This window comes from Lissotriton vulgaris, chromosome 5 (genome assembly GCF_964263255.1).
Source record: "Lissotriton vulgaris chromosome 5, aLisVul1.2, whole genome shotgun sequence".
Lineage (NCBI taxonomy): Eukaryota > Metazoa > Chordata > Amphibia > Caudata > Salamandridae > Lissotriton > Lissotriton vulgaris.
In genome coordinates, this window is record NC_141693.1 from 1,925,262,434 (window position 1) to 1,925,289,840 (window position 27,407).

General features: G+C 45.3%; 1 protein-coding gene across 2 annotated transcripts in view; it reads left to right on the top strand.

Annotated features, from left to right (window-relative positions):
• GPSM3 (G protein signaling modulator 3) overlaps positions 1-25,904 on the top strand; it is a 165,647-nt gene extending 139,743 nt beyond the window's left edge. For both annotated transcript variants that reach the window (XM_086924522.1, XM_086924523.1), the window contains exons 3-6: positions 5,186-5,548; positions 9,984-10,146; positions 22,190-22,521; positions 24,844-25,904. In XM_086924522.1, the coding sequence (XP_086780648.1) occupies positions 5,186-5,548; positions 9,984-10,146; positions 22,190-22,521; positions 24,844-24,999 (1,014 nt within the window). In that variant the 3' untranslated portion in view covers positions 25,000-25,904. The remainder of the gene's footprint in view (positions 1-5,185; positions 5,549-9,983; positions 10,147-22,189; positions 22,522-24,843) is intronic.
• The last annotated feature ends 1,503 nt before the right edge of the window (positions 25,905-27,407 follow it).

The window sequence follows — 27,407 nt, forward strand, 5'->3', positions numbered from 1 at the left end:
TTTACGCTGACACTGATGTTCACTATTCTGTTGCCCTCATGTCTATATTCTGTGGCCTTCATGTTTACACTGGGTTTGGTATTCTATATTCTGTGGTCCTGACTATGCCTGTGTTTACACAAACACTGATGTTCAATATTCTGTGGGCCTTTTGTTTAAACTGAGTCTGATGTTCTATCCTCTTAGGTGCTGCGCCTATTCCAACGGCCGACGGCACCACTACCTCAGGAGTGCTGCCGTCGGCCGTTGGACGTTCGAACCTCACCTGCGCAATGGAACATTCAGCACTGGAGCTGGACGTTCCATAGCTGCTAAGAGGCTATATTCTGTTGTCCTCACTATGTCTGTGTGTATATCGCTACTGTTGTTCAATATTCTGTCACCCACATTTTTACACCAGGTCTGATGTTCTATAGTATGTGGTCCTCACTATGTCTGTGTTTACGCTGACACTGATGTTCACTATTCTGTTGCCCTCATGTCTATATTCTGTGGCCTTCATGTTTACACTGGGTTTGGTATTCTATATTCTGTGGTCCTGACTATGCCTGTGTTTACACAAACACTGATGTTCAATATTCTGTGGGCCTTTTGTTTAAACTGAGTCTGATGTTCTATATTCTGTTGTCCTCACTATGTCTGTGTGTATATCGCTACTGATGTTCAATATTCTGTCACCCACATTTTTACACCAGGTCTGATGTTCTATAGTATGTGGTCCTCACTATGTCTGTGTTTACGCTGACACTGATGTTCACTATTCTGTTGCCCTCATGTCTATATTCTGTGGCCTTCATGTTTACACTGGGTTTGGTATTCTATATTCTGTGGTCCTGACTATGCCTGTGTTTACACAAACACTGATGTTCAATATTCTGTGGGCCTTTTGTTTAAACTGAGTCTGATGTTCTATATTCTGTTGTCCTCACTATGTCTGTGTGTATATCGCTACTGATGTTCAATATTCTGTCACCCACATTTTTACACCAGGTCTGATGTTCTATAGTATGTGGTCCTCACTATGTCTGTGTTTACGCTGACACTGATGTTCACTATTCTGTTGCCCTCATGTCTATATTCTGTGGCCTTCATGTTTACACTGGGTTTGGTATTCTATATTCTGTGGTCCTGACTATGCCTGTGTTTACACAAACACTGGTGTTCAATATTCTGTGGGCCTTTTGTTTAAACTGAGTCTGATGTTCTATATTCTGTGGTCCTCACTATGTCTGTGTGTATATCGCTACTGATGTTCAATATTCTGTCACCCACATTTTTACACCAGGTCTGATGTTCTTATAGTCTGTGGTACTTACTATGTCTGTGTTTACGCTGACACTGATGTTCACTATTCTGTTACCCTCATGTCTATATTCTGTGGCCTTCATGTTTACACTGGGTTTGGTATTCTATATTCTGTGGTCCTGACTATGCCTGTGTTTTCACAATCACTGATGTTCAATATTCTGTGGGCCTTTTGTTTAAACTGAGTCTGATGTTCTATATTCTGTGGTCCTCACTATGTCTGTGTGTATATCGCTACTGATGTTCAATATTCTGTCACCCACATTTTTACACCAGGTCTGATGTTCTTATAGTCTGTGGTACTTACTATGTCTGTGTTTACGCTGATACTGATGTTCACTACTCTGTTACCCTCATGTCTATATTCTGTGGCCTTCATGTTTACACTGGGTTTGGTATTCTATATTCTGTGGTCCTGACTATGCCTTTGTATACGCTGACACTGACAATAATCTGTGGCGCTCACCATTGCTATACATGCATTTATGGGTGATATTCAGTGACACTGACCCTTTATACACTGGCTCGGATGGGCAACTTGTGAAAGAGACCATGTTTACGTTGACAGTGTGCACACACCCAGTTTTACACTGTCTTGGAAATTAAATATTTGTTGGCCTCAACCATGTTTACGCTGACACCGATGTTCAATATTTTATGCGCTCACCATGTTTAGAGATACTGATGTCCAATATACGTTAGCCCCCGTCAAGTGTATAGTCATAGTGATACTCATTAATCTGTGGCCTCATCAAGTGTACACTGATACTGATGTTCCATGTTTTGTCTCACCATTTTTACAATGACACTAGTGGTCAGTATTATGTAACCCTCTCCATGTTAACTCTGGCACTGATGGGCAATATTCTTCCTCCTCATCATGTTTACACTGATACTGATGTACCATGTTTACACCGATACTGATGTACCAGGTTTACACTGATACTGATGTACCATGTTTACACTGATACTGATGTCACATGGTTACACTGACGCAGATGTATATGTTTACACTGACGCCGATGTACCATGCTTACACTGATACTAATGTACCATGATTACACTGACACTGATTAACCATATTTATCCTGATACCAATGTACCATATTTACACTGTTGTTGAACACTCTATAGCCTGGTCATGCTTACGCTAACATTGACGGTAAGTATTCTGCAACCCCCACTGCAGTGCTTAATCTGATGCGGCGGTTTTCTGTGGTCGGCACCGTCACTTAATTATCAACACCAGCGCTAGTGACAGTCTGCCACAAGGTGGCGCTGTCTGAGTTGATCACAACAGTAAATTATTAATTCAAAATACATTAAAATGACTATTACCTGCAGCACAAGCCATTCTTATTGCTTTGGGGTCCTGGAATAGTCTTAATTGTCACATTCATAGGACTTTGATGATTATTAGTTGAGTTTTTTACTGTCATTAGCAGCACTGTCAGGGGCAATGTGTGGTGCAAGCTGCTGTGGCCTTCTGACGAGAGCCCTGGCACTTATTATTTTTTACAAAATAAGCACTGAGTACCACAGACTATAGAACATGAGACCCGGTGTTAACAACAGAAATACAGAATATTTAACATCAGTATCCGTGTAAACAAAGACATAGCTAGGGCCATAGAATATAGAACATCAACCTCAGTGTAAACTTGTGGGCGACAGAATATTGAACATCAGTATCAGTATAAACACACACATAGTGAGGACCACAGAATATAGAACATCAGACTTGGTGTAAACAAGAGGCCCACAGAATATTGAACATCAATATTAGTGTAAACACAGACATAGTGAGGACCACAGAATATAGAACAACAGACCTGGTGTAAAGAAGAGGCCCACAAAATATTGAACATTAGTTTTAGAGTAAATAAAGACATAGTGAGGACCACAGATTATAGAACATCAGACCCGATGTAAGCATGTGGGCGACAGAATATTGAACCTCAGCGTCAGTGTAAACACAGACATAGCGAGGACCACAGGATACAGAACATCAGACGCAATGTAAGCATGAGGGCCACTGAATATTGAACATCAGTATCCACCTGAACACAGACAAAGCGAGAATCAAAGAATATAGAATTTCAGACTCGATGTAATCATGTGGACCACAAAATATTGAACATCAGCGTTAGTGTAAACACAGATGTAGCGAGGACCACAAACTAGAGAACATCAGACCCGATGTAAAAATTTTGGACATCAGTAAACACAGACATAGTGAGGATCACAGACTATAGAACATCAGAACCGGTGTAAACAAGAGCCCCATAAAATATTGAACATCAGTGTCAGCGTAAACACAGATATGGTGAGGACCACAGAATATAGAACATCAGACCCGTTGTAAACATGTGGGTGACAGAATATTGAACCTTAGCATCAGTGTAAACACAGACATAGCGAGGAACACAGGATATAGAACATCAGACGCAATGTAAGCATGAGGCCCACTTAATATTGAACATCAGTATCTACGTAAACACAGACAAAGCGAGAATCAAAGAATATAGAACATCAGACGCAATGTAAGCAGGAGAGCCACTGAATATTGAACATCAGTGTAAGCGTAAACACAGACATAGTGAGGACCACAGAATATAGAACATCAGACTTGGTGTAAGCAAGAGGCCCACAGAATATTGAACATCAGCGTCAGTGTAAACACAGACACAGCGAGGTCAACGGGATATAGAACATCAGACGCAATGTAAGCATGAGGGCCACTGAATATTGAACATCAGTGTAAGCGTAAACACAGACCAAGTGAGGACCACGGAATCTAGGACATCAGAATCCGTGTAACATGGCGAGAGGGCAATTAAGTATCAGAGTCTGTAAATATGACGGGGTTCACAGAATATTGCTCATTAGCGGTTTTGTAAACATGGGAAGGACCACAGACTATTACGTATCTGGGCCAGTATTTAAATAAATAGTTAGTGCTACTGAATATTTCTCATCTGGGCCTGTCTGTGCCTCGTGAACAACATGGACTTTAGAACATTAGTGTTTGTAAATTCAAGACATCAGCATTGTAAATAAATGAAAGAGACAAACAGCTCGAAAGGAGGTTACGAGAAACAATACAGAAGCACATTTTAAAGTTTGTTTTACTGGGCTTTGGATAGGAGAGTGGATGTTGTTTTATCCCTCATATGGTTGTTAGTAGATACCTGTAAGCATTACCCATCCGCCATTCCAGCACTCTTAACCTCTTCGATGCGTCGGACGGCCCCCGGCCGTCCTACGTCATGGTGGGCGTGTGCGGAGGACGGCCAAGGGCAGTCCGTACCGCGCACGCATACTTTTTTCAGCACCGCAGTAGAATGTCCGCTGCGACGAAGAGGTTAAGTTATGCCCAGTTCTCTGACTTTTCCCATTGTAAAAGAGAATGTGAGGGGAACTTCAATGGCCTTCTTCTTCTTCTGCTTACCATTGACTCTGCTCCCAAAGGGATTTGGATCTGGTCCTGACCTCACTCGTTTATAATCTAAATGGCCATAATCTGCATTCCTAAAATTGAATAGTTTCACAGGGTGCTGCAACTATATCCTCTATTGCCGAGGATAATAAACAAAATGGAAATCCTGGGTTGCATTGCCCGGTAGAACGCGCACCAATTGATGGGGAATTAATACGTTCTTGGGGTCAAAGAAGACCGGACAGCCTGTTTGATCCCCTATTTCGCATCCTTCTAAATCCTTGTTTACCTGTTTGCCCTCACATCCATCCTTGAATGTCATCTGGAACAGCTTTTAAGTGCCTACCCTTCTGGCAGCGATGGATTTTTACTGCATGGATTGAACCCCTTGTTTTTTTAATTCTCTCTGGCAAATATTGTTCATCATGTTTTTTCCACCAGGAAGGCCAGGTGTCACTGAAGGAGGAGGCCCTGTGGAATGAACTCGAGATGCTGGAGGTCAAGTCAATGATGCAAAGTGAAAACGTAGCTGGAGAAGACCTTCATGAGAGATCTCCCCAGCGACACATGTCCATTCCAGACGTTGACTGCACCACCCAAGTACCCTGGTGCAGAGACGCAGAAGATGCCCTGGTGTGCTCTTCAGACCCTGTGGTGCAGTCAGAGATGGTGGAAGGGTCAAAGGTACGATCTGGCCAGCTTACACCATGCCTGGAAGAAGAGGGCGGCCCAGACGCCACCAGACAGGAGGAGGACCCCCACGTCCTGTTGCCACCAGCAGGTGATCACAGCCCAGCGTCACAGGTAATGGTTCTGAAAGATGCTGCATTGACTACTTGGTTTGTGTTCATGGACCATCTGGGTGATCACTGGCTTGTAGAGATGTCCAGTAGCTGAGCCTTCTTGACATCCCACGTTTTACTGGGATATTCCACTTACTCAGGGGAGACGCTCACACCGGGGTACAGTGAAGCCTGCATTTAGGCTAGGATACTCCTACTGGGTTATACCATACTCGGTGGGGGGGGGGGGAGACAGACACACAGACATGGGCGTCCGCAGAAATTTTTTCAGGGGGGGGCAAAATGTTAACATATCCCCCTGTTTTTCTGACTGCTTTCTCCATTCTCCTGCGTTTGTCCCGTTTTTTTATTGCTTCCTCCTTTTATTTTTCTGAGTATTTTCTCATACTTTTGCCTTATTTTTACTGCTTTTTCCTTCCTTTCCACTCCCTCGTTTTTCTGACTGCTTTCACCTGCATTTGTAATTTTTTTACTGCTTTTTCCTTAGTCTCCCCCATTGTTCTGACTGTTTTTTCCTGCTTCTGCATTGTTTTCTTTACTGCATTTTCCTTCCTCCCCCCCTCCCCCCCATTGTTCTGACTCTTTCTGCCCTGATTTTTACCCTCCTCTCCTAAAAGTCTCCTGTTTTCCACCACATTTCAGAAATTCAACAAAACCAGGCAGGGCTTGCCGTAAAACATACAGGCTGTCAAAAAGCCCTAAAACTTCAAGTTTTAAATAGTTTTAAATTAATCTATTGTTATATCTGAACACAAAGCGCAGGACAGAGAGGCTGCTTCTCTCTCTGAACTCTCTCTGTCTGACTGGAGAGGAGCTTGCGCAATGTGCACTTGCTGGGGGCCGGTCAGAGTTGGACCATGATTGGTCCAGCTCTCAATTTGCATCATGTCAGGCAATTAGTAGGTGATGTGGTAATCCGCTATCATTGGTAGCGCTCAGCTACCCAATGACACTGCTAGCTGTCTCGCCTGTCTGCAATGCCACCGGAGCCTCCTGATGGCTGTCCCATGTGATTGGTAGCTGTGCGCTATGCTAAATGTCATTTGTAGTACCATAGCGCTCAGTTACCAATGACATGAGTCATGGGAAGAAATATTAACTAAACAAGCATTGGCATAGCCAATAGGTCTCGCCTTTGGGACCTTATAATAGTTTAGCTATGCAACCGTTGATGTTATTGCACCCAGGATATTGTGCTGGATAACTAAACACATAAAATCCCAAAGGTGAGACCTGTTGGCTTTGCCAATGCTTGTTATATGTTTGTTTCCATTCAAGCAGGAGTCCCACAGGACCACATGCGGCAACCATGCTGACTCCTGTGGGAGGAGGAGGGATAGGGTAGGGGTGGAGCAAGCACATGGCAGAGAGAGCAAGGAGGAGGGTGGGAGAAAATCACACGTTAGACAGCTTAGGGAGCCAAACAAAAAGATGGTAAAGAGGCTTGCTCCATGGGAGGGACAAACACAATGTTGACAAGCTGGGCATGAAAAGTCATCAAATAAGAAGTAGACAATTGAGTGACAGTGAGGTCAACAAATGGTAAGCAGTGGGTCCCACTGCAAGCACCTGTATTTTCTTGGTAAGTCCAAAATATGTCTTTTGCAACTGCACTGTTTGGTAGGCTCAACCTAAAAGAGTGGTTGAAATGTAGCAAAAGATTATGGCTGTGCTACCGGATTCGAGACAGAGTCCAGTTCAGATGCTTCTCTGCTTCTTTTTGTAGTAGCGCTGCATACTTCACTTCTGCAGTTTCTAAGCGGTGTACATAACAGATGCCACTATGTCACATTTTATGTCCGTTCATTTACCGATCTCGGAAGGAAGGTCGAGGTGCCCTGGCAGATTTCACCTTGCAGACTCCAGAACACCACAATGTTCTTAGCACTCTAAAAATTAACAAACTATACGATGAAAACGGAAACTACTCACTTTGGGCCGTTCCGAGTTCACCTGTAAAAAAATTTTTTCAAATATAAAAGTTTCTTTTTCACTGACAAATCGGCTGTGTTGTTTCAGACAACGAGGAATCGCTTGGGGTAGCTGTGTTTCCATCCACATGAGCAGGGAGTGAACTTAAACAGGGCCTGTGCGACAGGGGCTCTCTCCACTTTGCTTCACAAAACTCTCTGATGGGGCCGACTCAAGAGCTCTCTTTGGCAGTGAGGTCAGAGTGGTCCATTGTACACACCTCAATAAAATAGCCTTGAAATTTAGACTACCAGCACACACGTGCCATTATATGCCTGGAGGAAGTTACAATAAATCTGTTCAATTTTATAGAATACCCTTGAAGTGCCACCCTGAGCTCCGTGGGTATAATACGAAGTGCCCAGGTTGTGTCATCCAAAGGACATTTAATGTCATTATATGATCATCTAAAGTGCCAGTCCAAACATAACCAACATTTCGGATAGCTGCACCAGTATGACCCGCACCAGACCAGAGATCCAGGGGGGGGGGCAAATGCCCCTCCTTGCCCCTCCCTGCGGACGCCCATGCACACAGACACACACACACTGGGGCAGGAAGTACACATTACAGGAAATATGACATGGGTATGGGGTATGCACTGATTCAGGGAGACGCTGACAGTGGGGTACGGTGAAGCCTGCATATGAACTGTGATACTGTTACTGGAGTATAGAGTACGGGACAATACCAGAGAAGGAGACATTGGCACTGGGGCGGGAGGTACACTAGTTCAATGAATATACTGACTCTGGTGTGGGGTACGCACAGACTCAGGCGAGACGCTCACACTGGGGTACGGTTGGAGCTTACATTTGGACTGGGATACTGCTACTGGAGTATAGAGTACTGGACAGTACCGGAGATGGAGAGGGACACTGGGGTAGGGAGTACATTGGTACAGGGATATACTGAAACTGGTTTGGGGTGAGCACTGATGAGGAGAGACGCTCACACTGGGGTATGGCAAAGCCTATATTCAGACTGGGGCACTCCTACCAGAGTATACGGTACTGGAGAGGGAGACATCGGGGCAGGAAGTACACTGTGACAGGGAATGTACTGACACTGGAATTGGGGTGCCTGACTCAGGAGAGATGCTCACACTGGGGTACGGCGCAGCCTCCATTCGGACCGGGGAGCTGGTAGTGGGATATGGAGAGCGGTACCTGGGGGCTGAGAATGCACTCACACCTTGAGGCCACAATCACATCCCTAATCTGACACCCACATGCACACGACAGGAGCTAGGACAGGGAGACACACACTCTGGGACAGGGGAATATGCATCCTGCTATGGAAAACATAAAGGGACAATCTAAAACCATCACGAGCTTCGTGGTCGTCAACACTGGGCTGGGGAATCATGAAATGGGACACGAGACGTGTACTTTGGGACAGAGATTACTCTACTTTGGGACAGGGAAAAGGCAGAAGGAGTGACACCACTAGGGTATCAGAGTCGGAAACAAAGAAATCATGGTGACTGGAACAGAGGGACACCGACTCTGGGACCTATCCAGGAAGCACACTGCTCCCAGGGCAGGACGCGGATGAAATAGTCACTTACACTGGGACAGTGGAAGGAACTCGCCGGATTACATGGGAACATCCCTGGCGGAACAAGGAGACGCTGGCACTGGGTCAACAACGTTCTTTGGGATAGGGCCCCAGGGTGCAGCTTCAGGGGGGCTGTTAGGTATGTTACACCCTTCTAATAAATGTATTCTACAGTAAATAATCGGGAACAGGTACAGCAAGTAGGGTATTGTGAGGTGTTTCTCCGATTTCATTTAGGATTTTTAGACATATACACACACACACATACACACACACACACACACTCGCCTCTGTTTTAAAGATCTTAAAAATGGTTTCTTTTTACAAAATACTGAGTTTTAAGTACCACTAACAATCCACACTCCTCTCCCTGTCTACTGCTCCTTAAGCCCCACTATTGCCCGCTTCTTATATAATGTATTTTAATCAGTGTGATTGTTGGAAATTCTGAAGCTCCCCCAGTGCTTAATTTGAGCTGGTGGTTTCCGGTGCTCAGCATCTGCACTTAATCATCAACAACGGCACTTTTCATGAGCACCAGTTAAGGACACATTCATTTATGGTAGGCAAGGGGAGATTAAGTGATTTGTCCAGAATCACAGGATGTTGAGCTGACGTAGAGACTCGAACCTGGTTACCCAGCTCTGAAGTCAGCAGCTCTGGCCATTGCGCCACATCCTCTCCCCAATTTCATGCTTAATAGTTCGTTGTTTTAGGCGGCACTAACAGGAGAAATGGGCTGGTGCAGGCTGCCTCCTGAAGAGAGCCCCAGCTCTTATGTTTTTTTTACAAATTAACCACTGACTCCAACCTTACTGACCAAGCTAAGCCTTTGAAAGGGCCAGCCAGACCCTGTTGTACCTGGTGCCTTTTTCCCATGGATCTCCTCTCTTTCTGTCTTCCAGGAGTCTCTAGCCTTGAGCGATACTGAGACGTTCTTCGACCAGATCTGCCATTTTCAGAGCCGAAGGATGAATGACCAGCGCTGCTCCTTCCGGAAGAAGCGGCGGGGCGACGACCGTCCCTGGCAGTCGGCCCCTGCCACACCCACCATAGAAAGGAGGACAGGTGAGCTGATATCAATCAGGGCGAGATTGTAAGCAGGGATGGGTTATGGACAGGGCCCTTGAAATTATGTGGCTGGAGAGGAGCAAATTATGCGGCAGGGTTGAGGAAATTATGCGGCCAGAAAAGGCAAATTATGCTGCACAATGCGGAACATTTTTTTGATAGTATTTCTTCTTTATTTTGTCGTTTTTAAACTTGGTAACACTGTTTGGGCATTTGTGCACCTCATTAGTACCATTTTAATGCCCAATTATAGCATTGAGCAACAAAAAGGTGACCAGCCCAGCGTTGCAAAGCGTCTTTCAGTGAGCAGCAACACATGTTGCTGCATTTTTTGTAACTTTTGAACTGTTTGGGCTAGAAACAATTTTTTTGTTTGTTAAAATCTGCAGATTATGCGGCTGTCATCTAGAGACGAAGGAGATATGACTAAGCGAGTGCTGCAGCATGCTGGAATTGAGTTCTCTGGCCTAGCACAGCAGGTTCACTTGTCCTCTTGGAGTTGTGCCCATTTTGATACAGCTGCAGAATAGATCTGTACAGGCAAGACTTACTGGAAACTTCGTAGAGAGTTTATGACAGCTACTCAGAGACAGCCCTGCTTATTGGAGACAGTCATGGGATTAAAGAATAATTTGAACAATAAATGGACTCACAGACTCTTTGGTCATCAGTACCAACCGCTTGTTCATTCGAATGGGTCTGGTAGCAGAAGGCAGAGGCCGGATAGGGCTGCAGGTAGTGACAGAATTCCAAGCAGTGGCTGCTGGTGACATTTGTAAGTGGTGAGGCATAAAATAATTGTTTTACTGCACTGCGGTGAGCGAGCGTAGCGAGCGAGCCACAACAACCTATGGGGATTTCGGGTGGGTTCTCCACCCCCCCCCCTCCCCAGAACTTTATTTAAAAAGAGTGGACAAATGATGCATTTTTAAGCAAATTTGAGAAAGCAGGAAGGTTTCTGGCAAAACTGTCAGTCTAATCGGATGCATATCAGACACAGGCCTACCACATGCTCTGTCTATATGTGCCACTGTGTACTATTCTTTCACAAGTGAAGCTTTGTACTAAACTATTCCTTGAATTCCACGAAAACCATTACTGCAGATAATGAAACACACAGAGCCCTTAATTCACTTTGGACGCATGCATAGAGTATTACTGATTGTTGATGTAGGTGATTGATTACATACATTTAGATCAGTGCGTACAGGGAGAGGGTACAAGAAGACTTCACCACAGCATACTTTGGGTGGCTAGATCAGTGAGTCTCTGGAGACCACCCCATACCGACCCTAGAGCAGTGCGTACAGGGACAGTGGGCCAGAAGACTCCACTACAGCTTACCTTGGGTCGCTAAATCATTGAGTCAGGGGAGACCACCCCATACCAAACCTAGAGCAGTAGGTGTATGGACAGTGGGCCTGAAGAATCTGCCACAGCATAACTTTGGAGACCACTCCATACTGCATACACTTACAGTGGACCAGAAGACACTGCCACAGCATACTTTGGATGGCTAAATCGCTGAGTCAGTGGAGACCACCCTAGTGCAGTGCGTACAGGGGCAGGGGGCAAGAAGACACCTCCACAGCATACCTTTAGTTGGAAGATCCCTGAGTCAGTTCAAACCACCCTATGCCAATCATAAAGGGGTGCATACACTGACAGTGGTTCAGAAGGCTCAACCACAGCTTACCTTGGGTTGGACGATCCCTGAGTCTGGAGACCAGCCCGTTTCACTGATAAAATCAAGTGGCTAAGTACAGCAGAATAGGTGGACCACATAAAACAATGACTCCCACAAAGCATCTATTTGTGACTGACAGCCCATGATAGTAAAATGGCTTTGTATCAGATTGGATGGATGTTGCAACCCTAAACATACTAGCATTGGGACTATGAAAACGCCTTAACATACCTGAACCGCGCAACCTGGTGCCGGGAGGACCTCGACATGCATGACCTCTACCAGGTCTCATGTGTTAAGGCATCCGTTCGGATGGATCTGGGCACAGTATGTTTCTAAACATCACCAGAGAGTCAAGGCACATAGAAAAGAAGTACTTTATAGACATCCGGCTGGTAAGGCAGTTAACTTTCGGTAACCCAGGGACTTGCTTTGGAGTGAGTTCTCACTTGTCGCACCAGTGCGCCCTTTCTATTGTATTTAAGTGTATGCCCTTTCTGTGTTGTACAAGCACCCCAATTCTGTAAATATCGATCCTCTAAATATGTCTCTTCACTGTTGTCTGTAAATCCTGGACTGAAATAAGTTTGGTTCGGCACCCTGTGACCTCTCTGAGTCTAGAAACGCTGCACAAACGTGAGCTCAATTTCCTGCCTAGGTTAAAGTGTCACTTAGAAGCCTCCTAGGTCGAGGCCTTGTGCTTGGTAAGCCTCGGCCATGCTAGGGTCAAAGCCCTCCCGCTTCAACCCTATCCCACCCGCACTATACTCATAGCACTTTGTCGGGTGCAGTGCCGGGATTCTAGTGTTGTCTATCCTACCCCTCCCCTCTCTACACCTCTCCCAAAACACGCAAGCTTCTCAGTGCTTTGAGGAAAACCTAGAATGCCATAAAGCACTGTGCGTAGCTCTGCAGCCACGTGCAGGAGCACCCCATCCCAGAACCCCTGCAGACCAGGGAAGAACTCTTGGCATGGTATCAACTTCAGTACCCCCCCCTGCAGACCAGGAAGGAACTCTGAGAATGGCATCAGCTCAGTGCACCACACTGAACCCCTGCAGACCAGGGAAGTACTCTCAGCATGGTATTGGCTTCAGTGCGCCATCCTGAACCCACAGCAGAGCAGGTCAGAACTCTCAGCATGGTATCAGCTTCAGTGCGCATCTTGAACCCCTACCAGTCACAGCCGACATGACGGGCGGGTGGGGTGGGGTTGCGGGTGGGAGGAAGACGGGAGCCATGGAGAGGTTTAATTAAAATAAAATAAAACTTACCTTCCCTCGGGTCCCGCGCCGCCTCAGCTCCGGGCCAGGTCCCGACTCCCGCATTTTCCTGCTGCTCTTCCGAACAGGAAGCAGCCACCCACAGGCAGCCTCCCTCCCCTCCCCTAATCCAATCACAACACTGCAATGGCAGCGTTATGATTGGTGCGGACGGCGCCCAGCCGGGCGCCTATGCGGGGGTCTTTTTCTCTATGTAACCTGAATGCAGCAGTCTATATAGAGAAAGGGAGAGTGCGCATGTATGGTTTGGGCGGTCCCTATAGGGCCAATCAAACAGTCAGGGCCCACATCATTGGGCTAACTACACCTCCCCTGCTTTCCAGCATACCTGCCTGACCACCTGCCCACAACCAGGCACTTCTGCTTTCCCACAGTGCGAGAAAGTAGTGGGGTGATGCCTCTCCGCCCTAATGGAGGGGTCGCCCCTGATTTTTTGTTTTCACATTAAAATCTCTGTGTGACATACTGGGGGAAATGTGCGGAAATTGGGCAAAAAGATAGAAATACCCTAAAATAATTTAATTCTCGCCATGAGTGCGGAAACTCTGTCATGAGTGCGGAAACTCTGCTATGAGTGGGGAAGCTCTACCATGAGTGCGGAGACTCTGCCATGAGTGCAGAGACTCTGCAATCGTAACTTTACTACACATAAGTACAAAATATATGGCTGCATGTGCTCAAAGGGGCAGATTTACAAGCCCCTTGCGCCACTTTTGCGTCACTTTTATCATGGGAAAAGTGACGCAAAAGTGGCACAAGGGCTTGTAAATCTGCCCCAAAGTACCCAGGAGGAACCAAGAGCAGAGAGCATGATGGGAAGATCCTACAAGGAATGCTATGGGCACCATTAGTAAGCAGTAGTGTTGTCCAGGGTCATAGTCTAGGGTGCAGGAACAGGGTAGGTAAATAGCCTAACAGGTACAAATAGCAGCTACAACTCCGGTGAGGCTCAGGCGCAGTGGAAGCTGAAGAGAATGAAAGGAACTGCATACCTGCCACGGCTCTCTGACACGACCACCGACAGACAACCCCTGTGTGGATGGCACTCCCATTGGGGGAACTACATGGGGCATCTCTTAGACGGCAAAGTCCAACTTTCCGGACCCAGTTATGAGTACAAGAAACACACAAACGCTGTGGCGTAGCACTCCAACCCATTGTTGGTTTGCTCACCATGCCACCTCAGTTTGGACTCTGACATATGCCAATCAGCCTTGACCCTGTTCCTCATGGGTGCAGTCTGTCCCGATCTACCAGGCCAGATCCTCCCTGAACCGAAACACAAGCAACCCAGGGCTTGTTTTGCCCTAGTTATGGGCTCATCCGTTGGGTACAGCTTGAATCCAGTGACACAGTGAGAATAGGACCCAGGTCTGGGCATACCCATGCCACTTAGGGTGGTACATGAAACACACAATAGGTGATGAGAGGCTGATTGCAATAAGTCTAACCACTGGTAATTGCTCGGGGTAGCATTCTAACCCATTGTTCTTTTTCTCACTATGCAACCCCAGTTTGAACCCAGCCATATGCAAATCAGTCTTGGCCCTTCTCCTCATGGGAAGTCCAGCCTGAACTGCCAGGCAGGGCCTCCCTAAGTGGCATGGGTATGCCCAGACGTGGGTTCTGTGTTTACTGTGTCACAGGAGTAGGGTCAAGACTTGTTTGCATATGTCTGTGTCCACGCTGAGGTGGCATGGTGAGCAAAAGAATGATGGGTTGGAGTGCTACCCTGAGCGATTGGCAGTGGTTAGACTTATTGACAGCAGCCTCCCATCATCTTTTGTGTGTTCCAGTCTTGAGTACAACATAACCACACACAGGGGATCCCCCTTGTTAGAGCTCGATGGTACCTACTCTTGCTACGAGACGAGAGTATGGCGATGAAGATGACACCTTGGATGACACCTTGTTCCCTGGTTTATTCCCTGTGCCAGCTTCCCAGAGCAGCCACTCCCGGCACATGCAGCTTCCCTGAAGAGTGTGTTCCTGGTCAGAGGGAAGGTGCAGGGCCTTCAGTCTTGTTCTTCTTCAATGGGGGACATTAGCTAGAGTTTACATTTTCTCAGAACCATTAATTTACTTCACAATTGGTGTGCAGTCCTGGATGAGATGTCGTAGCACATTGTAGCATTTCTATGGCGCTTTCTTACCATTTGATAAGGCCCAAGGCGCTTTCTTGTTGCTGCTCCGTTGGTTCTGCATGGCCATAGAAGGGGGTTGTTTGAGGGAGCACCTAAGAGTGATGTGTTTTGGGGTCAGTGGGGAGGGCCATGGAACAGACTGAGGGGGGCGGGGGCAGCTTCACAGCCTTCAGATGACTGAAACAGCCTGTTCTGTACTGCCCCGGGGCCCCAGAAGGCCATGAAGGGCCCCTAGTGTCCATGCGAGCCTGTCTGGGAGCCTGTATGTTTGGACAGAGAGGAGCTCCCACCAGGGCAAGTTGTGTCACACGTGACAGAAGCTCCGCCCACCCCTTGGAGGCACAGCTAAGCCACCAGTAAAACACAATATGGATCCGCCAGGAGCAGCGACAAAAGCTCGGCCGCTTAAACCAACATTAATATTACTTGGGTTGCATCACGTAGTGGATAGAAGCCCAACCCCTGGAGGCGCTGTTACACCACCAACCAATCATGTCCACCCTCTGAAAACTCTGTTACACTAATTTTAAAAACCTTTAGAATAAACACCACAATAAGCTTCTGGAGGCCAGTTTAGAAGCCTCTGACACAACAAAATATGCTCTCTTGGCTGTCATGTAATGGTTGATCTGGACACATTGGGAGCCCTCGGCCTCGCCACTTCCGGTCTCTGTTGCAATGCAGCAAACGCATCGCACACAGGACCTTTGTCAGGACAGCCTATTGATCAAGGTTCAACTTGGCAGCTCCAGAAACAGCAGGAAGTGAGCGGCGGCCTGTGACATCATCATGTCGCAACCAGGCTCTTACCACACTGCAGGCTGACAGCTGACCTGGCCCAGAAACACACGGCTGGTGTGGAATTGCGAGACCTTCGGGACTGCTCCCAGCCTGGTGTCCTGATCTAGAGGTCTCATGCCTGCCACTGTTGGAAAGTTCAGAAGATGGTCTTTTTGTGTCAGAAGAGGCATAACAAAGAATACGGTGTTTTTATAATCACAATAACATGTTTATAGCGCTTCATATTCCTGTTCCTGCAGTTATGAAGCGCTCTAAATATCAGGTGGTACTATTACACAATTCACTTAGATATAGTTGAAAGACTGGCTTGGCAATGCCGGATTTGAACTATTGACCCGCAGATCCCAGCTGTCAGCAGTAAGGGTCTTTTTGTAAATAACATTTTTTTACCTCACAGTACATAACCGCAACAGGTGGGGCCGAAACAGAGACATACATGCACGCTCACTAAAAATGTTCATAATAAGAATACCTTGTTTTATATAGCGCTTTCTGTTGCACAACTACCATTTCTAAGTGCTGTAACTAACAGATGTACTATTATCCAGTTTAGTGATACTAAGTTATTCGACCTTGCGAGAATGAAACGCTGAGTCAGCTATGCCGGAGTTCAGATTTATAATCTGCAGAACCAGAACGCTCCATAGACTGTCAGTGACTGTTTAACTCGCTGAGCCTTTCTGCCAGATTATGTGCAGGATTATTTAGTTTTTGTATAGCGCACTCCAAACTTTAATTACTTCAAGGCGCTATTCGCGATAATAGTGCAGCAGAGTGACCGGAAGCGGATGGGGCTACACACAACTTCCTCTACGGTCATGACCTAGCCTATAAGTTGCATTACATGCCAGAGATAGGGGGTTCAGTTGACGGACGGTCAGTCGGTACATCAGTTCGGGGATGTTCATTAAGAAGGCGATGTGGAGGTCAGACAGAGTTCGGGTTTCATTCATCCAGCTGGCCTGGGGATGGCAAGATGTGTAGTTTATCGTTCATGGAGGCGACTGCAGCCTCGTGACTTTGGTTTTGCGGTGTCACTCGGTCTTCTGGTCACACTGACACATTGACTTGGGTATGAAAATGTTTCAATTGACGCCTCTTTGCCTTTTAATTATTTGAGTCAAATATTTGGACTATAAATCAAAAAAATGACAAGCCAAACCCTTGGTCTGAGTGAGCTACTCACGCATGGACCAGGGAAATTTCAGAGAGACACTTCATGGAGCCGGAATTCCCTATTCAAAGGGAGCAGTGACATTGAATGAAAAACAGCATTGGCAAAACCAATAGGCCTGGCCTGTGCAAAGTTTTTTTAATTCACTTTATTTTTTGCAAACATACAAATTAGTCATTAAACATGTAAAAGTAAAAGTGCTACGCCATAAACATGGCGTGTATATATTTCCCCTCCAAAAAGTATGCTTTGTGAAAATAAATTAAACATGGAGTGAAAGCAAAATTGTCGCTCCACCTCTGGCACAGGAGTGGGTCCCTTTTTATTCGGATGTGTAAATGTGCGCAAGCAAAATGCCATCACTCACTGTCATGGACGTCATTTAGGTGTCACCAGGGGTTGCAGCTGCAACTCCTGGCTTTCCCCTTGCAACCCATGGCACTGCTTTAGCAACACTTGTCCTCTGAGTTGGCAAAATCATTGGCAACAGCACAGTGGTGCCCCCACCTTTCTGGCACTTCGCCGTTCTGGTTTTCTGCCCATTTTATCAATCAATCAATCCTAGCATTTATAAAGCGCACTACATACCCGTGAGGGTCTCAAGGCGCTATGGGGGCGGTGAAGGAGCTGCTACTGTACGAAGAGCAACGTCTTGAGAAGTCTCCTGACGGTTAGGAGGTCCTCGGTCTGTTCCATGTCTTGGCGGCGAGGTGAGAGAATGATCTGCCGCCGGCGGTCACTCTTTCGATGCGGGGACGGTGGCGAGGGCGCGGTCTGCGGAGCGTAGCTGGCGGGTAAGGGTGAAGAGGCTAAGTCGGCTGTTGAGGTACGCCGGTCCGGTGTTGTGGAATGCCTTGTGTGCGTGGGTGAGGAGTTTGAAGGTTATTCTTTTGTTAATGCGGAGCCAATGCAGGTCTTTCAAGTGGGTTTTGATGTGGATGTGGCGAGGGATGTCGAGGATCAGGCGTGCGGAGGCGTTCTGGATGCGTTGGAGCCGTTTCAGGAGTTCAGCCGGTGCTCCTGCGTAGAGTGAGTTATCCTAATACTCTTATTCACTATGAGGGTAATAAAAAATGGAGCACCAGGAGCTGCTTTTAACTGTATGGAGTGGGCGTGCTTGCAGGTGAGAGTGAGTTTTTGTGTGAGTGTGTGTGAGTGAAAGTGGCTGAGTAGGAATGAGTGAGAATGATTGAGGTAGTGTTAGAAAACGAATGTAAGAATGAGTGAGAACAAATTAGAATGAACAAGTGCAAGGGCAAGTAAATCAGAAAGTATGAGTGAGAGCATGAATGAATGTGAGTGAAAGTGAGTGTGAATGAATGAATGAAAGAGAATGAGTGAGTCCGAGTAAATGAGTGAGCATGTGGTGTCATGCCGGCGAGCCTGCCGTTGGCCCTTGCATACTGAGGGGAATTCTTGGCTTGTATCGCACCCATCATAAAATACTGGCACTGCCATTCTGCAGGCAGTTCATAACATGACAGGTACCTGTGACAAACAAGGTAATCCTTGGCATAATGGGTACCCACTGTAAAACACTGATACAGGCAATTTAAAGATAATTACACCCAGTGTGCTAGCACCAGCATTTTGCCATGATTAAATACTTGTACTGGTAGTGACATACTAGAACTAATTACCTCCTATGTGGTAGCACAAGTTAGAGCTAATTACCTCCAATGTGGTATCACCTGTATTCTTGCCGGGGGTAGACATTGGTCTATGTTGTGTTGTCAAATTAATCATATTGTTAATACAGAGCTTATGCCCTTAGGATTAAAGTCTTGTGACATTACTTCGTTGGAAGATTCAAATCATTTGATGTCTCTACCTGTTAGGTCAAAGGTTGTGTTATGTTACTTCTGCCACCCCCAGCATTTTGGTAAATACATTTCATAACATTTAAGTTCATGTTTAGGTCTCGCCTGAGCCAATGCGCTTGCGCATTGCTGGCGAGATTATAGTAGGGGAAAGGAAAAGTCTACCAAAACGGCGGTTTAGACACAGTTCATGTGAGACAGGCGCGTGCACAACACCAGCCATGTCACACACCACCATTTGTCTGTGCCTCGCATCAGACTTCAAAGGCTGCCACTCCCCCCCAATCAGACTTCAAAGGCTGCCACTCCCCCGCCCCCACATCAGACTTCAAAGGAACTCCAACTCTATCCTCTAACTCCACCCTCCAACTCCACCCTCCAACTCTAACTCCACCCTCCAACTCTAACTCCACCCTCCAACCTTTACTCCACCCTCCACCTCCACCCTCCAACTCTAACTCCACCCTCCAACTCTAACTCCACCCTCCAACTCTAACTCCACCCTCCAACTCCAACTCCACCCTCCAACTCTAACTCCACCCTCCAACTCTAACTCCACCCTCCAACTCTAACTCCACCCTCCAACTCTAGCTCCACCCTCCAACCTTTACTCCACCCTCCAACTCCACACTCCACCTCCACCCTCCACCCCCACCCTCCAACTCTAACTCCACCCTCCAACTCCAACTCCACCCTCCAACTCCACCCTCCACCCTCCACCTCCACCCTCCACCTCCACCCTCAGCCTCCAACTACACCTTCCAACTCCACCCTCCAACTCCACCCTCCAACTCCACCCTCCAACTCCACCCTCCAACTCCACCTTCCAACTCCACCCTCCAACTCCACCTTCCAACTCCAACTCCACCCTCCTACTACACCTTCAACTCCACCCTCCAACTCCAACTCCACCCTCCAACTCCCAACTCCACCCTCCAACTTCCAACTCCACCCTCCAACTTCCAACTCCACCCTCCAACTTCCAACTCCACCCTCCAACTCCACCCTCCATCACTCAGGGACACCACCACATCACTCAGGGGCACAACCACATCACTCAGGGGCACCACCACATCACTCATGGGCACCACCACATCACTCAGCCCAACCACATCATCACTCAACACCACAACAGCACTGTCCTTGCTTGCTACCAACAAGCATTACCATAGCTAATAGGACTCACATTAGGAAAGTGTAAGCTATTGGCTTTGTGACTAACAATGCTATTAATTTATATATTTTCAAAGCCAACACGTATTAAAAAAATGTGTCATTTACAATACCAATAGCTCTCACTTTTCTAATGCGAGACCTATTGCATTGCAAATGCTTGTTTTGGAAAGCTACTAAACCTAAGGCTGGCAAAAAGGCTAAATCTGTATTTAAGTACCCAAAATATAGGGAGCTACTCAGTTTGCTTCAAAATAACTCTCCACGGATCTATGATGTTACAACGCGTTATTTTACAACGCAGGCTGTAACATCGCAACTTTTACAACTCAGGTTCCATTACATCGGATGCCATTACAACGCAGGACATTACATAGCTAATGCTATTACAACGCATACCATTACATCGTAAGGATAGGTAAGTATATCTTTTTAAAAAAAAGGAAATTAAGTTAATTTAATTAATTTAATTTAACAAATATAATAACATTGTAAATAATTTAATTTATTTAATTTAGTTTAATTAAATTTAAAAATGGAATTAATGTAATTTAATTAATTTAATATAATTTTATTAATTTAATTTAATACATTTTTATAATTGTAATTATTTTAATTTAATTAATTTAATTTAATTAATATAATTGAATTAATCTTAAAATTGTAATTAATATAATTTAATAAATTTAACTAAATTTAATACATTTAATTAATTTAATTTAATTAAAGTCGTACTTAAAAAAAAATAAACCCTAAAAATACCCCTGTACCCCAAAACTCAAACCCAGCCCTAAAACCTAAAAATACCCTTGTCCCCCAAAACACAAACCCAGCCCTAAAACCTAAAAATACCCCTGTACCCCAAAACCCAAACCCAGCCCAAAAACCTAAAAATACCCCTGTACCTCAAAACCCAAACCCAGCCCTAAAACCTAAAAATACCCCTGTACCTCAAAACCCAAACCCAGCCCTAAAACCTAAAAATACCCCTGTACCCCAAAACCCAAACCCAGCCCTAAAACCTAAAAATACCCCTGTACCTCAAAACCCAAACCCAGCCCTAAAATCTAAAAATACCCCTGTACCCCAAAACCCAAACCCAGCCCTAAAACCTAAAAATACCCCTGTACCCCAAAATCCAAACCCAGCCCTAAAACCTAAAAATACCCCTGTACCCCAAAACCCAAACCCAGCCCTAAAACCTAAAAATACCCCTGTACCCCAAAACCCAAACCCAGCCCTAAAACCTAAAAATACCCCTGTACCCCAAAACACAAACCCAGCCCTAAAACATAAAAATACCCAAACACCCCAAAACATATACCTCAGTACCCCAAAACATATACACTTTTCCTCATACTTATTTTAAAAATTACTTAAATTAATATATTTAATTTATATTATTAAAAAACATAAATAAATATATTTATTTATAATTAATATTAATTAAATTAATTAAATAATATTTAAAAAAATGAAAAAAATTAAATACTTACGATGTAATGGCATGCATTGTAATAGCATCTGCTATGTAATGTACTGCGTTGTAATGGCATACGATGTAATGGAACCAGCGTTGTAAAAGTTGCGTTGTAACAGCATTCCGATGTAAAAGTTGCGATGTAACAGTAACACACCCTGTCCACTAGGGGAAGAAAACACAATGTTTTCTTAAATACCCCTCACCCACCAGGGTTGCCCCTTTGTGGCATGCTTCAACATGGGGTCCATCCCATTCTGCTGCATAACAGGCGTGCTGTGATCTGCGAATTACGTGGGACTAAGCCACAAGATTACACTAGCATGAAAGCAATAGAAAACTTTAAACTAGAGCATTGTGATCTTGCTGACATGAGGGCATCTGGTAACATTATCTGTGGATGATGCAGGGAGAGGTGACTGATAAAAGAGTTTTGTCTCTCTTCTAACATCTCCATTCTCTTGCTCCTCCCTTCCAGTGTTCTTCCCATCCACTATGTCCTTGCAAACTGAAGAGTTCTTTGACCAGGTGGCCTGGGCCCAGGCTCATCGCCTCAACGACCAGCGGGCTGACTTCCTGGAGCCTGGCCTGCCTGTGCTTGTCCTTACCGCCCCACCACCTGGAAAGAAGATGGCCGCCGAGCAGAAGGCGGCCGATGAGGTGAGGAAGAAGAGCGAGAAGGAGGAGGAAGAGAAGGAGAAGGAGAAGAAGAAGAGGTTCAAGCAGAGCCGGCGCTTTTCCACCGGATCACCGGGACGGCCCCAACAAGCCCCCGACGAGGCCCTCTACAACATGATCCTCATTCACCAGGTAGGTGCTGGCTGCAGCGTTGCAATAGGGGATCTAGAAATGAACACACAAACAAATGAGGCTAATATAACATTTCAGGCACACACAAACACGTGTGGCTGGGCACAGCTACACAGTACAATAAAGGAGATGCTGTGGGTGCATAACCCTCAATCCAACACCAAAGGGCAAACGTATTAACAAATGATGCCACTGCAAAGTCACCAAAAGTGATGCATGCAAGTGCAGAGTGTTGGTTTGTTATTTACTTTATAGAGCAAAATGTGTTTTGCACTGGAAAGTTTACTAAAAAGAAATGCAAAGTAGTGCTTTACATTACTTTGCATTATGGGGGCATTCCATCTGTGGTACATGAGCATTCCTCTGCAACCAACCATGGTTTTTAAAACTAAGGCCATGTGTATTCAGGTCTAAGGCAACATTTGTATGCAGGTCTTTGCACCATAAAAACACACATCCTCCAGGTAGATGCAAAGTTTGCATGAGTACAGCACACATTGTGTCTTGTACTGCAAAGGCGTCCTTTCAGTTCCAAATCTATGTTATTCTCAAGCACACCTTTGCAGTATGGTCCAAAAATGTATGCATGGTGTTAAGAAGCCAGAAACTGCATCAGCGTTTGGGAAGAGAGTATTAGCGCTATATCTTAGTAGATATGGTCCTGTCCTGCTCTGTCCCTTTCTCAGAACGCAGTGCAGCAACTTTGGTTTCTAAGCTACGCTGCATGAAATAATAGTAAATTAGCCCCCGAAAGCTGTTTCTTGCACGAGTACCTGCACTCTTATACTGTTCAGGACAGAAGTGTGTTTGAAAACTGAACACTGGCAGCAAAGAGGCCTATATACTCAACCCATACCTATGTGCATGCGAGCACAGATTCTGTGCCTTTATGCCTCACCACCTTCCGTCCAAATATGTCACTATGTGAGTGTGCACGTTCAGCCATGCTCACCTCCATCATTGCTTACGTCGCTTAAGCGTTGATGATTGTCACAGATTTCCATTTTCTGCTTGGAAGAGGTTACCACATCTGTTCGCACAAGAGCTCGTCGGCCTATTCACACAATATGGGATTAGGACATCACATCTGTGATTAGCCCAACAAGACCTCTTACTGGTGCAGTAATTAGCCTTTTGTCCCCATTCAGCGAGAGACCGGAGCACCATGCTGGAAAATCTGAATTGGCAGTCTGGAGGACTAGTTCATGACCACCAGGGAAGATGAAATTACAGTTAAAAAAATCCCTCTTGTGCAATATGCAGAAGAACATTTGCAAAGTGTTCTTAAACCTTTCACACGCTGGGATTTGCAATGTCCTTGCAAAAGCAGAATCTGATCGTGAAGCCAATTCCAACCCGCAGACTATTTCTGATTAGAAGAGGCTAATTTTGATGGAATCTCAAAAAATTGAGGAGTCCTTAGATAACTTTCACGGTCGCCAAGTTTGCATGCTGCTGCATGGATAAGGAAGTGGGAGCCTGCATAGTCTAGGGGTGCAACTCATCAGTGCAGAGGCGTTCGATACTATGCAAGCTGCATAGGCGGACCATATGCAACTTTCTTACATTGGCTCAGTGACAGGAACTAAAACATGGGGTACGAAACCCTTGTAAAAATTTCACACAAGATGGAACTGTGCGAACCACAGGCAGTGAAAGTGAACATAAATAAGATAAAAGGAAAGGACCCCTTGAAAAGCATCTCAAGCAGGCAATCTAGACACATTTTCACCCCATTCAAACATGCCATCTCACAACAAGGCAAGATATGCTAAGCCTGTGGGCAGCTACAACGCTTTGCCCATTCTTGCAGGAGCAATGTGCATGACCATGTTGAGTAGGTTTGTTATGATCCGTCAAAAAAGGGCAGGCAGAGACCTGCAATTTTCATAAATAGAGATACATGGTCTAATAATTGAAAAGGTCTCCAGCCCCACCTCTTGGGTGTCCCTGAATGTCATAACCTGAAAACCAAAGCAACTCAAATATGCCAGGTTTTGTATGCATCAGTTTCCATTTTCCGCATCTCTCTCTCTTATTCTAGATCTAAGTCTGATGGTGACAAATAAGTGAGTGTTGGTGTCCCCCACCTGCAACCACTGACACAAATTAAGCATTGGAACTTACTGGGTAAACTGCATATGCAGCATCCATTATTTAGAGAGATTTGTTTATCTGGAACTGTTTTAGATGGCATGTAGTGAAGTTTTTATTTGAAGCTCTCCAAGGCTGCATAAAAGAGTGTGGTAACAAGCATGAATAAATAAGTTACAATACCATTGAAGTGTCTTTCTTTTCTTTTCTTTACACTCTACACCACAGGCAGAACGCATTGAGGACCAACGCAGCGACCCTCCCATACCGGCTGCTGCTGAGGACCTGTTTGAGCTGCTACTTCGTATGCAGGGAGCACGGATGGAGGAGCAGCGGACAGAGCTGCCCGTCGCCCTACAGCAGAGGAAGATTAGTTTGTATTGATAAAGGTTCACCGGCCTGCGGCGAGTAAGGGGAGTTAACCAAAGAGAACCACACTTCTCACATCACCACCCCCGATTGCCTCAGAAGGTGATGAAGAAACCCCACTTCGGCCATGAAAAACCATAACCCAACAATCAATTGACAATACTTTGGAAAAGTCAAGGCTTCCGAGTTTTATGTATAGTCCATGACCTGAAGGATATTTATAATCATGCATTAGTGCAAAGCAATATCTGTGTATGTTAGAAGAGAGCTGTGACCACAACAAGAGTCTCTATTGTCCAATTTCAGTACAATTTAGTAAGACTTCCTGTCTGGCTGCAAATCTCTGGGAGACAGTTCTGGGCTCTAACAAGAAACTCTAACTAAGCCCCACTGCAGAAATAGCTAGGACTGCTAAAAGGGAGCTCTGATTTCATAACACATGACCCCTTCAGGGCCCTTGTTACTTGTATATTTTGTTCAGAGGCTACTTAGAGCCATGTCAGAAACAATCCAGAAGTTCTAAGAAGCAGCTTTTCCTCTAGAACGCATTGTTTAGAGTTAATCATCAACTAGGAAGATGAACATTTTAAGGTCCCGGACTAGCCTGTGATACATCTCCTCAGTGGTGCCTTCTGCTTCACCGTCTGGACCCCGCTTCTGCCGCCACGCATGCTCCATTTACTGCCACTGGACCTCCACCCTTTCTTTGAACTTCTGGTAATTGAGGTGTTAGTCACCCGCTAGGAGGTGCAGCAGAAAAAGTAACAAAACAGACCCCGGCATGGAACACCTTCATAGACTTCTCCGGCCATGTATCTGTTGAGGAGCTCCTCAGCACAGGCGGTGCAAATACATATTTGTCTGCAACACCTTAAACCAGCTCTTTTAACAGAAATGCGAGAAATAGAGTTGAGCTTCCACCATTGTCTCTGTGTGATGTTATCTGTAATGTGTGTTTTGATTGATAAGCTTCGGGCGAATGGCTTGGGAGGGAGAAGGTTGAGCGAACAAACGTTTTGCAAAGAAATCAGGGGTTTGACATCAACCTTCAAACACATCTTGGCAAATCCACTGTCAGCTGTGAAAATGTTATTGGCAGTAGTTGCGGCGGAATGTCTTATGAGTTGCTCAGAAGTCATATTTTCAGGTATAAATGTTCTAAGCAAGGTTATAGATGTGGTCCACAGTCAGTAGAGTGAGCATCAGGGCTGAAGAGATGAGCTTGTCATTAAGTTCCCACCTGGTAACGCGTGGTGAGCTCAGCTTCAGTGCTCATTGAAGTACCTTCCAGTCTCAATAATAAGATGATGTCTGGTACAATCAGGAAACATGCTAAGACCTCTATCACAGTCCAGGTAATCGTAAATACACACACCTAGAACATACTGTGAAAGAAAAAAGGATCACTTATTTCCAGGTTGGATCAAACATCTGCGTATGTCCAAACCCTGATACTGATGTACTGCTTCAGTCACTGGGAGCAGTCATTGAACTGCAGCTCACACTAACCCCTCAAAGTGACTGATCTGGGTAAGTCTGCTGCAAACCATTGCTATGGCTAAATTATTTAGTTATGGAAGTTTACATATGTACATGCGGTTTGCTTTGTCCCTCTTGTTTAGCATCACTAGTCATAGAAACCCATCGAAGAATAAAAAGCAAGGCGCTCTAACCAAATAATTTTACAGAGCACAGTTTAGATATGTTTTCAGTTGTGTAATAATTTCAGTGGTAATTAGGCAGAATATCAGAAACAGAAATAGTGTGGACCAAAATATTGTGTCAAGAATATTGAGACACAAATATTGTGACACTAAGTTTCTATAGGTAAGCAAAGTTTTACTTTATATAACTCCATATATATGTACCTTGATGCTATATATATATCTTCAAGGTACGTAGATGTTGAGTTTAGAAGAGCATATCTATACCTACCTATAGGCACTTACTGTCTCGATATTTTGGTCTTTAATATTTTTGACACCGTATTATCTCCTCACAATATTTCTGTTTCCTATATTTTGACAGTGTTCCATTTTCAGTGCTTGCTCTTTAAGGATTACAAATTCTGCCTTTATTTACCTATTTTATAATTCACATGTTTGTGGCATGAGTAGCTGTAGCTACACATGCTGTACATACTTCTACCTCCTAGTGTTGGGCTCGGACATGTGCAACTTGTTTTTCCTCGAAGAAGCGTTTGAGTCACAAGGTATAGTGACTCCACCTATTGCTGGTAAAGGGCATAGGCTCTATTGTTAGATTCTATTTGTTTCCACTATTAGGTTTCGTACGTGTTCCACCAAGCTCTGGGTCAACGCCTCTTAGTTGTCGTTTTTGGACCGCCAGTAAAATAACAACTGCATCTTTTGCCATTTTGGTATCAGCACACTACCTGTATTTTTCATGACCGGAAACTCTTC